This window comes from Helicoverpa zea, chromosome 7 (assembly GCF_022581195.2).
Source record: "Helicoverpa zea isolate HzStark_Cry1AcR chromosome 7, ilHelZeax1.1, whole genome shotgun sequence".
NCBI lineage: Eukaryota > Metazoa > Arthropoda > Insecta > Lepidoptera > Noctuidae > Helicoverpa > Helicoverpa zea.
This window is the reverse complement of record NC_061458.1, coordinates 2,228,881-2,241,542: the sequence shown is the minus strand read 5'-3', so window position 1 is coordinate 2,241,542 and position 12,662 is coordinate 2,228,881. Positions and strand designations below refer to the sequence as shown.

Genomic DNA, 12,662 nt, shown 5'->3' with positions numbered 1-12,662 from the left:
GAATGCAGGTGGGTGAAAAAATAAGCAAAGTTTGTCGATAGTGCTTTGTTTTTAATTTGTACCCTTTGATCCGAGTTTGTACCTATCTCTTTGATCACCTCAATGTTTGTTCACCTACGCAATTAGCGTGTCATTTGGTATTTATATTTTATTTATAGGAAACTGATAAATTTCTAATTATGGCGTAATAAAGCCATGTTTTAAACTTTTTTTAGTTGATTCCCATATTCCTGATGACAGATAGGTAAACTATGTTCCCTAGAAAATAAATTAAACAAGCAAAAGAAAACACTCCATATCAACAATAACTTCATAAGACTATGGTCAATAATAACATTATGGCCACTAATATGTATAACTTTATGAAAAAAAAAACCTAATTTTAAATGGCTTTCACAACTTTTTTTAAGTAATAGTTATTGTGTGTGTTCTATTAATAGAACCTTGTCTGACATATTAAAACTGCTGTTTACCTTACATTTAAATAAAATTTATTACTATTTATCCTTGATGTGTTGATAGCCAGAAAATTCTGAATATAAACCTTTTTTAAATAAAATAAATACTTATTACATGCTAAAAACTTTTTTATTTATTCTACATTGTTTTAAAAATAAGCAGAAATAATTTTGATAGTTTTTTTTGTTTTGTTCCATGCAAATATCAATATAACTAAAACAGCAAGCAAAGTGTAGTGTACATAACTAAACATATTCTTCTTTAATAAGCTAGCTCTTCGCATCAGAAATGAGGTAATCCGTCAGAGAACCAAAGTCATCGACATAGCCCACCGAATCAGCAAGCTGAAGTGGCAGTGGGCTGGCCATATTAGCCGAAGAACCGATAACCGTTGGGGTAAACGAGTTCTAGAGTGGAGACCACACCTCGGTAAACGTAGTGTAGGACGTCCTCAGGCACGGTGGAGTGATGACTTGCTCAAGACGGCTGGCAGGAGCTGGATGCGAGCAGCCGAAAATCAATCTCAGTGGCGTGCACTTGGAGAGGCCTATGTCCAGCAGTGGACTGCTATAGGCTGATGATGAAGCTAGCTCTTGACTGTCCTTCCTTCCTTTTATGCCTATTGAGTGCCAATGTCGTGCTCTCGCTGTGGTGACATATTCTGCTGACAAAGTGTAATCTCACTATAAGACATGTCATTGACACGAAAGAAGAAGAAAAAGAAGTGCCAATTCCTGAACTTCTTTATTTCCTTACTTATACTGAACTCTATAACTATGTACTAACTGCTATCTAAAATATTTGAGTATTGTTGGTTTTTACTATAAGAACAATTATTTTCAACTGACTTCCCAAAAAGGAAGAGTTGCTCAATTCCTTTTTTTGTTTTTAATAAGCCTGTTTGTATACTTCTTAATTTAAAACACTTAATTTAAATGGGAACTTCGTAGAAGGATGTATTTTTAAATGAGGTAATCTTTTCAGATCAAATAAGATATCCTATCTTAATGGAAGTTTTGATGCAAACGCTGATTCTAATACTTTTAATTAATACACGCAGATTACTATTTAAAAAATGAGATTTTTTATATATGTACCTACATACTTAACAATAAAATAAAAAAATATATTATATATTTTACAATGACATCATCAAACCTTAATTATTTTGATAGCAATAGGATATAGGCTGCATCTTTATCTGTGTTCAGTATTTAAATATGTTTTTAAGATCTTATCATTGATTTTTATCATTTTCGAGTATAGTGATAGCAAGCCTTTGTTTGGAACAATCAACCGGCGCGCCATTGTTTTGTGTATAACAATAAAACACAATAAAAATTGGCACATCTGGGCCTCTAACAAGGCTAGTTTTGCAACTTTGTAACAAAATTGGGGAAAACTATAATTTGATAATGTTGCTCATAACTTCTAAGTATTGCTCTGATTGAGCCATTGCTACTCTGGTAGAGTTGAGTAAGGAATTTGGAAATATGAGGCCTCATTGCTTCATCTACTTGAAATAAAAAAAAGTCTGTAGGATCGGAAACACATATTTTAAAAGTTAATGATATGACTAATTAATTAGCCAAACTTTTCTACGCAACCACTAAAATATGCTAAATCTCTCTTTTTTTACATCATTATTAGAATTTTGCGACGATCGGCATTTGCTCCAAATATATTTAAATACGAGACCAAATATAAATATCTTGGCCAGTATTGATAATCTTACGACTTCAGACACAACATTTTATAAATCAAATATTTCTACATAATGTTATGTCTTTACAAAAAGACTATCTTTTGATAAATCTAACCACATTCGCCAACTCACAACTTATCAGCAAAATAACAATGACCAATCAGAAGGTAACTAATATTCTAGAGGCTTCTAACAAATATTGTTGATTAGCATTTCCTCCCAAACTAGTGAAAGTCACCATATTATTATTATTGTATAGCCATATCTACCAGATATAAAATTGCAGACGTAAGTTTTAGACGTCATCGGGAGGTTCCTAATCTCCATAATTTTGTCTTTCCGGAGTGCCAAAACTATAGGCGTACCTACCTTCGTATCTATAAATATTCTATTGGCTCAACACATATGCATACATTTTTAAATGAATAAGATATCTTAGAAAGGAAGTGCGTAACAAGTGTATTGCACGAAGCCGAAGTACTAACATTCGGTACAGGTAATATCTGCAGAACAAAATACCATCATAATTATAAACCATTTATGCCACAAGATAATAGCGTAGGTGTGATAAACTCCAATACACGTTCGTAGAACAGCGATAATCGCTATCAAACATATCGTCAAGCTGATATTGTAAGGACGCTTATCATAAGGAGTTCAGTGGCTACGTGTCAGTACACTAGTGAACATCCAACATGGGCGACTATCGTGCGGGCAAGGCTGGCATCAACGCCGAGGCGCAGGCCAGGATCAACAGCAAATACAACGATGACATCGCCCACGAGACCCTCGAGTGGATCAAACTGCTCACCGGTGAACCTGCTAACACTGACGGAAGTGCCGAAAATCTGTACGCGGTCTTGAAAGATGGAACTCTCCTTTGCAAACTCGTCAATTCTCTCGAGGAGGGATCAGTGAAGAAGGTTAACCAGTCCACCATGGCGTTCAAGTGTATGGAGAACATCAATGCTTTCCTGGAAGCCGTGAAGAAGCTCGGCGTGCCACCTCAGGAGACTTTCCAGACTATTGATTTGTGGGAGAAGCAGAATCTTTACTCTGTCGTCGTGTGCCTGCAATCCTTGGGCCGTAAAGCCGGTAACTTCGGTAAGCCGTCCATTGGGCCTAAAGAGGCTGACAAGAACGTGCGTGAGTTCAGTGAAGAGCAGCTGAAGGCTGGACAGAACGTCATCTCTCTCCAATATGGCACGAACAAGGGCCAGCAGTCCGGTATCTCGTTCGGCACCAGGCGACAGATGTAAAACACTAATGTACCTAATTTATGATTAAAATCTAATAAATAATTTTGTATTTTTTTAATGGTCGCCTTTCATTTAGTAAATCAAGGTGTGGTTCTTTAAAGTCCTCAGGTAATGTAGGTAATCACAGATTAGATAACACATATTTTACAATACTGCAATAAATTGAAGTATTTTGTTGTAGATTTATTACTTGCAAGTGGTCATATATTCAATTGGTTTTATACTTAATCCTCCATTATATTTTATTTCTTTCCACATTTCTATTAGGTATTTATGTTACCCAATACGTATTTCTGGAATTTTGAAAGAGCATTTCTAATTATTATCTAACTTGACCACAGGCTTTAAAAGCCAGATTATAAATTATCAGCTGGCGCATACCTATCACTGCATTGCCTATTGCAGGTACTTAAAACATTGTTGAAGATAACACAGTTATGGCTAGTCTGTCTATAGATAACACTATCTAAGGAAAATCAGCATGCTAGCCACGAAGGTTTATACGATATTCACACGAGAATGTCTAAATTCACCTTTTCACCGTCTCTTTTATTGGGTGCAGTTCTGAAAACACACAGTATGATACATATACACATATATGATATTTCTTGTCATATACACATATGAAAATAAATATCGAAATAATAAAAATCATGAACACTCATTTGTAACCAGAACAATTTATTATTCACTTGAACAGCTGATAATAAAATATATGATGTCACCTGATTATCCAGAAATTAATGATACACCTCGTCCGTCACTCTTAGCTGAAATGTTCACGTATTTAAAACATTACAAGGAACTGGACATAAAAATAAAGATAAAAGAATTAACTTAATCTACGCACGACATTCACACGAGTTGCCAGGTGACATAATTGTTCAGATTCCCAAGGCAATTAGACAATGCATCTAGTGCTTGTGCTTATCCTTGAAAATATAAAAGAATACATAATTATATAAATACTAGCTGGTGCCCGCGACTTCGTCTGTTTACAAATTATAGCCTATGTGTTATTCTGATGTATAAGCTATATTATTGTAAAGGACAATGCTATTCTTTGTATGGAAGTTGGGCTCAAGAGTTGCCCACAGTAACTGCATAGTGTATTATGTTCCATAGGCTTATAATAGGTCCCAGACCGAAATATTTCGAAATCTATCCCAGGAGTGCTGAGAAAAACTGGTTTGACTCTTATTCAATACTACGAAAAATATGCTTACGAACTCTTAACTATTCCACTTTTATTACCTTAATTGAAATGCATTATAATATTAATCGACAAATACGAGGTATTGAACGAGATTTTTTTTTACCGACTTCAAAAAATGGAGGAGTTTCTCAGTTCGTTTGTATTCTTTTTACGTAAGTACGTGCATAACTCCGTCGTTTACCAACCGATTTAAACAATCATTTTATTGTTTAAAAGGATTTACTTTCCAAATAGTTCCAGGGTCCAGGGTCTGGTGATAGAAACCTTAAAACATTATGGAACTCTCGGAAATTGTAAGCACATATCGAATAAAAACTTGTCAATCGGGTATATGTCTCCGACACCACAAAACTGTGGAGGTTAAGACCTGACCTGACGATGGAGACGACAGTGAGACGAGGGAACTCCTCAACGGTATCTATTTACTACCTCGTGTTTGAGCTTATTTTATTCGTCTTGATAAGATTTTTCCATTGCCATTAAGGATATTAATTGCATGACGCTACTCGAACTTAGGACTGATTGTGGTAGATAGAGACTGAAAAGCAAGAGAAACAACAATTACCTTTAAACGACTATTTCTGTTTTTTTTTTTTTTTATCCTGTTAACAGTGAAACCACTATCTATCTGATATATATATCTCTATCTATCAAGAAAAGAGGTTGTTAGGTTTGTGGCTGCTTAAAATGGCTTGCTAACAATGTCTGGCTAACATTAGAACTGGTTTTTCTCGGGACCTCTGGGACCGATTTCAAAAATATTTGGATTCCGTCTTAAGAGTGAAGTAAAGAACCTATTCTAACCATTCCCACTACTGGGCAAATGGCTTGGGCTTTATAAAGTGACTGTTCAAGTTTAACATTTGAACCGGTTTTTCTCGGGACCTCTGGGACCGATTTCCAAAATATTTGGATTTCGTGTTAACAGTGCAGCAAAGAACCTATTTCGACCACTTTCACTACTGGGCAAATGGCTCAGGCTTTGTTAAGTGACTATCTATGGAGAATATTTGAACCGGTTTTTCTCGGGACCTCTGGGACCGACTTCAAAAATATTTGGATTTCGTGTTCAGAGTGCACTATGGAACCTATTTTAACAATTTCCACTACTGGGCAAATGGCTTGGGCTTCATAAACTGACTGTTCAAGTTGGACATTAGAACCGGGTTTTCTCGGGACCTCTGGGACCGATTTCAAAAATATTTGGATTCCGTCTTAAGAGTGAAGTAAAGAACCTATTCTAACCATTCCCACTACTGGGCAAATGGCTTGGGCTTTATAAAGTGACTGTTCAAGTTTAACATTTGAACCGGTTTTTCTCGGGACCTCTGGGACCGATTTCAAAAATATTTGGATTCCGTCTTAAGAGTGAAGTAAAGAACCTATTCTAACCATTCCCACTACTGGGCAAATGGCTTGGACTTTATAAAGTGACTGATCAAGTTTAACATTTGAACCGGTTTTTCTCGGGACCTCTGGGACCGATTTCAAAAATATTTGGATTTCGTGTTAACAGTGCAGTAAAGAACGAATTTCCACCACTTTCACTACTGGGCAAATGGCTCAGGCTTTGTTAAGTGACTATCTATGGAGACCATTTGAACCGGTTTTTCTCGGGACCTCTGGGACCGATTTCAAAAATATTTGGATTTCGTGTTCAGAGTGCACTATGGAACCAGCTGAAACTACTCCCACTGCTGGGCAAACTTTGAGCCCACACCCTGGCATTGTCCTTTCATTAAAATCCATTCAGTAGTTTTTGCGTGAAAGAGTAACAAACATCCATACATCCATACATACAAACTTTCACGTTTATAATATTAGTAGGATAATTTAGAATGTTTAAGATAGTAACTTCCATCTGATCATTGCTAAAGTACCTACGCATAAAGCCGTAAGTGGACGCTACGAGCAAGTATGGATACAAACATGCAATGCAAAAGCAATAAAAAATACTGAGATGATATCGAAGCTGAAAGTCACCTTACACAGACTAAGGAAAATAATCAGTTTCAGGGCAGACGTTCTTTAACCTTAATTGATAGAAGTTAAGGTTGACTTAGTGAAATACCACCTATTCTATATTAATTTGGCAATCCCTAATTCATAAACGGAGTCGGGTATTTAGTGATCCAGTCATTGAAGAATGCACTCATTATTTAACAAAACAATAGTTATAAACGATAATAGAAATTCCAATTTCATTTGGAAACAACCATATTATTATCTTATCTAATTTCTGATTAAATCAGCAATTACGTAAGTTAGGATTGGAATAAACCTGCTGGAAGGGGAATATATTCTGATGGTCATAATAAAGTACGGCCGTTTCACCTTTTAGCGAAATGTCGAGGGGAAATGGTACCCCATTTGCTACCTTGCTATTTAGTGACGTCATCATATCGATATAACTTTTGCAACCGCAGCCGTTGCTAAGCACGACCTCCCAGCTCCACCCTAGTAATGATAAACTATGTTTTTGAACTCCTATTGAGAACAGTTTACGTAATCGTGTCGCTATATCCGCCGGCCTCATAGAACAATATTAATACTGCAGGTCGCGAACTAAGACTGCAATTATTACAAAACAGACCAATATCATTCTTAAAGGTAAAAGAATAACTCCTAATTTCCTGTACAGCATTTCTAGATTACTAAGGCTATGCAACCGCTATGAAGGACATTTTAGAGATAAAATGTGGTGTTTATCGATAATTTCTTACAACTTAATGGTTATTACTGGAATTCGTTGGAAATGGAATCCTTTGAGTAGGTGTAGTGAAAAGCAACCGACATCTTGAAAGATAATCTTTCGGTACCAATTGGTACCTAATTGAGTGTCGAGTGTCAGTACCTCCGTACTAAAAGGGCTTCATTTATTTTCAACGTCGTTCTTCTTAAAGTCTCATTTAGATAAAATATCCATTCTGGCACGATTTTGTCTTTTTGCCATTATCAGGTTTTTCTCCATTCATGGTTTGCAGGTTGACTTATTTAGTGTATTGTTAAGTATGATTATTATCACTAATGCATTTTGACTACCTGCAAAGGTTTGGACTAGCTCTTTAATATCTCATGTAGTACTGCGAAATTGCGACTCTGAACTTGATACCTAATGAATCATCATTAAAAATAATAACCAGCAGTATTGTGGCAACTTAGCATATTCACAACATTAACAACATAGTTAATGCTATGACGTCACAGTCATTAGCACGATGCGACTGGTCGTCACGCTGTTGTCAGCACCCCACAACGGAAGGTTTGGTCACGCGCCGGTGATAGCGGAAATACGGATATCCGAAAAGGACACCACCTACTAATTCCCAAGAGTAACAGAGTGAGGAAATCACGCACGTGGGCTTTGTTTTGGACCCACAATGACTAATCAACATAAAAGTACAGGAGAAAGTATTGTTTGTTAGCGTTAAAACCCAAACTGCATCCCAAAATTCAACGTTAAGTATGCTTGACCTAAACATACAATACAAGAGGCTAACAGACTGTCTTGATGTCTGAAATGATAAATTAAAACGAAGTATTTCTATGGCAAGATAAAAACATGTTATTTTCAATTCATAGTTGTATTATGAAGTAGAATCTGTCTTTCACGTCATCCGCATAATATGCGTCGTTAATAAAAATTTTGATGCAAAGCTTAAACACAATAGCTTGAAAGTGAGGTTAAACCAGGAGTCTATTAAAAAATCGTTTACTCATTGCTTTCCATTTCATACATGCATGAATATTATTTTATGATACTTATCAGTAGTGAAAGCCTTTGAAAACAGCTCATAAAATACTCTAGCGAGGCTGTCGCCACTTCGGAACGATGATTTAGCAACATCAGCTTACAAATCTTCGATAGTAACGACCTTAATATTTAGAAAGTGTTTGTTTTTAAGCAGAATAGCTGCAGAATTATCAGTTTTCGTTAAATTTGTTATTTCAACATCTCCAAACGATTCAGCATTCCCACGTTATATGATATCGATCGGTCTTGCAAGGCTTCTGTACGTTACGCTACAGCGGGTCAGCTTGCCTTCTTGTCCGAAGGCTCTTTTACCGTTACCGTATCGGACCGGTCGACCAGATTATCTGGCACTAACGGGATGATATCCGTTTTGCCATCGCAATGGCAACTCTGTACCAATGCACCTAATTACTTTTATATCGAGCCTCTTACTATATTTGCGTGCAATTGCGCTAATCGTTCCGTTGCCAGTTCAGCAGTTTCAATAACCAGGAAGTTGTTCATGTTAGCGTGTAAAATTGTCCAATCTATCTCGTGAATTTTGTTTTTGTCAGGTATTTCATAAATCTTAGCGGCAAAGAATTTCTTGTAGAGCAGTGTTACAGTTTCCTATTTTTAAAATCACCGTAGCGTGCAGAACAGCTGAGATTTGGCGTGATTCGAGTAATTAATTTGCGTTACGTCACCAAGAATTGCAGTGTTGTACTACTTCCATCCCACACGTATACGACTAATGTAAAGCGGATAATGCGACTATACGTAGCGTACCGAGACACTCACCTAGTTTCCTTTGTTTTGGTTATTTATTAAATTATAACAAGTTTTGATGTAATGTTGTTGTATCATGATACAGTTATGCAATGTCTTCAGTTTTATGTTTGCGTATTCTTTTTGTGCTTTACTTCCCTTTTTAGGGTTCCGTAGCCAAAATGGCAAAAACGGAACCCTTATAGTTTCGTCATGTCCGTCTGTCCGTCTGTCCGTCTGTCCGTCTGTCACAGCCGATTTACTCGGAAACTATAAGTACTACAGTGATGAAATTTGATGGGAATATGTGTTGTATGAACCGCTACAAAAATATGACACTAAATAGTAAAAAAAAGAATTGGGGGTGGGGCCCCCCATACATGTAACTGAGGGATGAAATTTTTTTTTTCGATGTACATACCCGTGTGGGGTATCAATGGAAAGGTCTTTTAAAATGATATAAAGTTTTCTAAAAAACATTTTTCTTAAAGTGAACGGTTTTTGAGATATCAGCTCTCAAAGTCGTAAAAAGTATGTCCCCCCCCCTCTATTTTTATAACTACGGGGTATAAAATTCTAAAAAAAATAGAGGTGATGCATGCTAATTAACTCTTTCAACGATTTTTGGTTTGATCAAAGTATCTCTTATAGTTTTTGAGATAGGTTGATTTAACTGTAATTTACGGAACCCTTCGTGCACGAGTCCGACTCGCACTTGGCCGGTTTTTTGTTCAGATTTTATTTCTTTGAACTGGTGCAATCATGAATACTATATCTGCATCCAAGAACGTCCCCCCAGTTAATTTATATTCCACTGCGCCATTCAGTTTTCCGTCATTCGTGCACGTCATTTCAGCTAGGGGAGTCGGGTATCAATTGATATGGCCCTGTACCCGCCCCAAGCTGATTTATTCGTTAACCTGCACCGCATTGATACAGCTTGACCTCATTGGTGGTGACATTTGTAATTGGCAATTGCCTTCGATACCGTATGGTCGTTAGTTTTAATAGCATGCGTTAATGGCTATGTAGATCTGGGTCTGATAAAAAGCATTCTCAAAGTTCTCTTCATACATGTGATTTGTATCTGTTACCTGTCCTGAGATATTTTATCTCGATATTGTTGTTTTATGGCATTGCAAATGTCCTTCCCTGGATCCCTGATCCCTGGTTCCCAGATCCCTGGTTTTGTAACATCATGTCTAATGACAAGTGGCAACCTCAGATGCATTCCATGTTTTTCTTTTACACCAAGATCTACGAAGAAGTCATTATTTTTAAATTGCAATTTAATTCTAGCCACCGCGGTTGTCAGTAACGGTTGTTTCTGATGGGAATCGTATACGTCTAATCAAACATCTGTGGTCACACCTTTTAGGAATGAGTATGTATAAATTGAATTTTAAAAAATTGTATGCTTGCAGCATTTTGAGCTTCGTTAGCTTAAACAAGTGTATCTTTAATTAATCAGCCAGTAACCGGTTCCTATGCATAACATACCTTATTCTTAAACAGTGAATCATGTTAGATCAAAACCTTCACATTTTATAAAGATGTCGCAAACTAGATCCACATTAGTTTCATCATCAGCCATCACATAAAGAACGCTCAGTACAGTTAGTGTTAATATTATTTTAATTGGAGCATTATGTGTCATTACAATATAATCATTTTGTAACGGGTCTCATACTTAAAGATTGCAACTGCTTTTAGCCAAGAATTCAGAAATCGTACCTAGGTTTACACCTCGTGGGTTGTACAAAGAGCCCGCATCATTAGTGCTCGGCTATTGGCTGTACCTAATAACCATGACTTATTGATAAGTAAGAATTTGTTAATTTTACGAAGAGTACTGAACAAATGTGCCATTACACGGGTGTGTTTTTCATACAATATTCATTCCAATTAACAAAACAACTAGAGTTAATTTACCGTTAAGAATGTTACAGAATATTCATCCAAACGTTGAATGCACAGCCCTAGTCAGAAAACCTTGAATAATCTGATAGCATCAGAGGCAGGGAGACGCACAGAGGATGGTATTTCGTAGTCAGGTATTCTAAATAGATAGTTGCGATACTTGTGCAGTTATTTAAGCTGTAGCTACTTGCCTCGAGCCTTTGAACTTAATGTGGTCTTCAACATTTTCAATCCTGTTTTCAATCGCACCTAAGCTTCAGATTCATTACATAAATTACTACTTCGCCAGAGGAATAAGCTGTCATTAAAAATTGCAAGCGGAAATACTAAATCCGTTCCGTGCCGCCAGCGGACTGGTTTGTTTATGTGTATCAGTCCACGTATCTCGAATACGTCCGCACTGTCGTAATTATGCATTTCATTTTTATTCGCAACCTGCTTCACTATAGTTACCAGCCCGTTTGTATCGTTCCAACAACCCTTGCTTACCTGTGAACAAGTTTTTTTTCATTATTCTAATCATAATTCTGATTGTAACAAAATGACGTTGAAACTTTTGGAATTTCTACATAATGAGGTGAAATGTAGCATGTATGAATAAGATCGATCAGCTTTTACGCAGCGTAATGTGATTTATAGAACCTACTTTCATTTATTCATCTAGGCAAATTACATTTTGCTCGTGTAGTTTAGTTTAACTTTCGCCAATAGTTTGATGCTGATATTCAGACTATCAGTTATTAGTATTCTGCAAATGCACTGAGCAATTTGCATCTCAATTGAATTCAGTGTCTCGGATACCGGCTGTGTGGGCTTTTAGTCTTGCGATCACAGGAACCGTTCAAACTGCATTTTCAATCTCCGATATTATGCTAAACCGTTTTAAGTAAGCGCTCAACGGCGATTGAAATAAATGTAACATTCTGAGAACGTTACATTTACCGGTGCCTGTTGGTAAAGTAGATCCGACTGTGACCGACTTTGTGGAACCAGTTTCTTTGACGTTACCAAAACTGGCGGAGCTGGTCCAACCTTGGCATTGAGGGAACACTGTGACTAATGTTCACAGTCACACGTTGCTTTTTTATTCTAATGTGCGTTACGTCAAATGGTGGTCGAGCCTCGAGACTTGCGTGATGAAAATTATATTTTATTTTGTAACAACTGTTATGGCAATTGTTGGCGTGTAGAACGCGTTACCAGTTACCAAACTAGTCCCATATATCACTGAACTGAGTGTTAATAGATCTGCATAACGCATGTGGTTTCTTGTCAGCAGTTTTAAACCAGACACCTTTGTGTATGCTAAAGTTTACCTAGTGACGACGAATTACGTCACACCTTATCAACCTATGATTTCATATTGTTATCGTGAACATGTTTTCCTGTTTTATCCGTTTCTTTTGTATTCAATTAATTGCAGAGCACGTTAGTTCTGCTTGTAGCTACATAATACGTTTTGATTGCATCTGCACTTAGCATCTTTTTCCTCTGTGGGTGTTAAACAAGTCCGGTTTGCTTGGCATATTTTAAGTCAGATGTTCAACAATACTGACACCTACACAATACAACTTTACGAACTATTCACAATCTGCGCGTTCA

General features: G+C 36.8%; 2 protein-coding genes across 3 annotated transcripts in view; both read left to right on the top strand.

The window, feature by feature from the left end:
- Positions 1 to 12,662, top strand: part of LOC124632174 (myosin heavy chain 95F) — a 52,135-nt gene that overhangs the window by 369 nt on the left and 39,104 nt on the right. The gene's annotated exons all lie outside the window — the stretch shown is intronic.
- LOC124632175 (myophilin-like) lies at positions 2,785 to 3,481 on the top strand. Its single transcript, XM_047166889.1, has one exon. It carries the CDS (start codon positions 2,860 to 2,862, stop codon positions 3,421 to 3,423), a length of 564 nt encoding a protein of 187 aa, XP_047022845.1. The 5' UTR covers positions 2,785 to 2,859; the 3' UTR covers positions 3,424 to 3,481.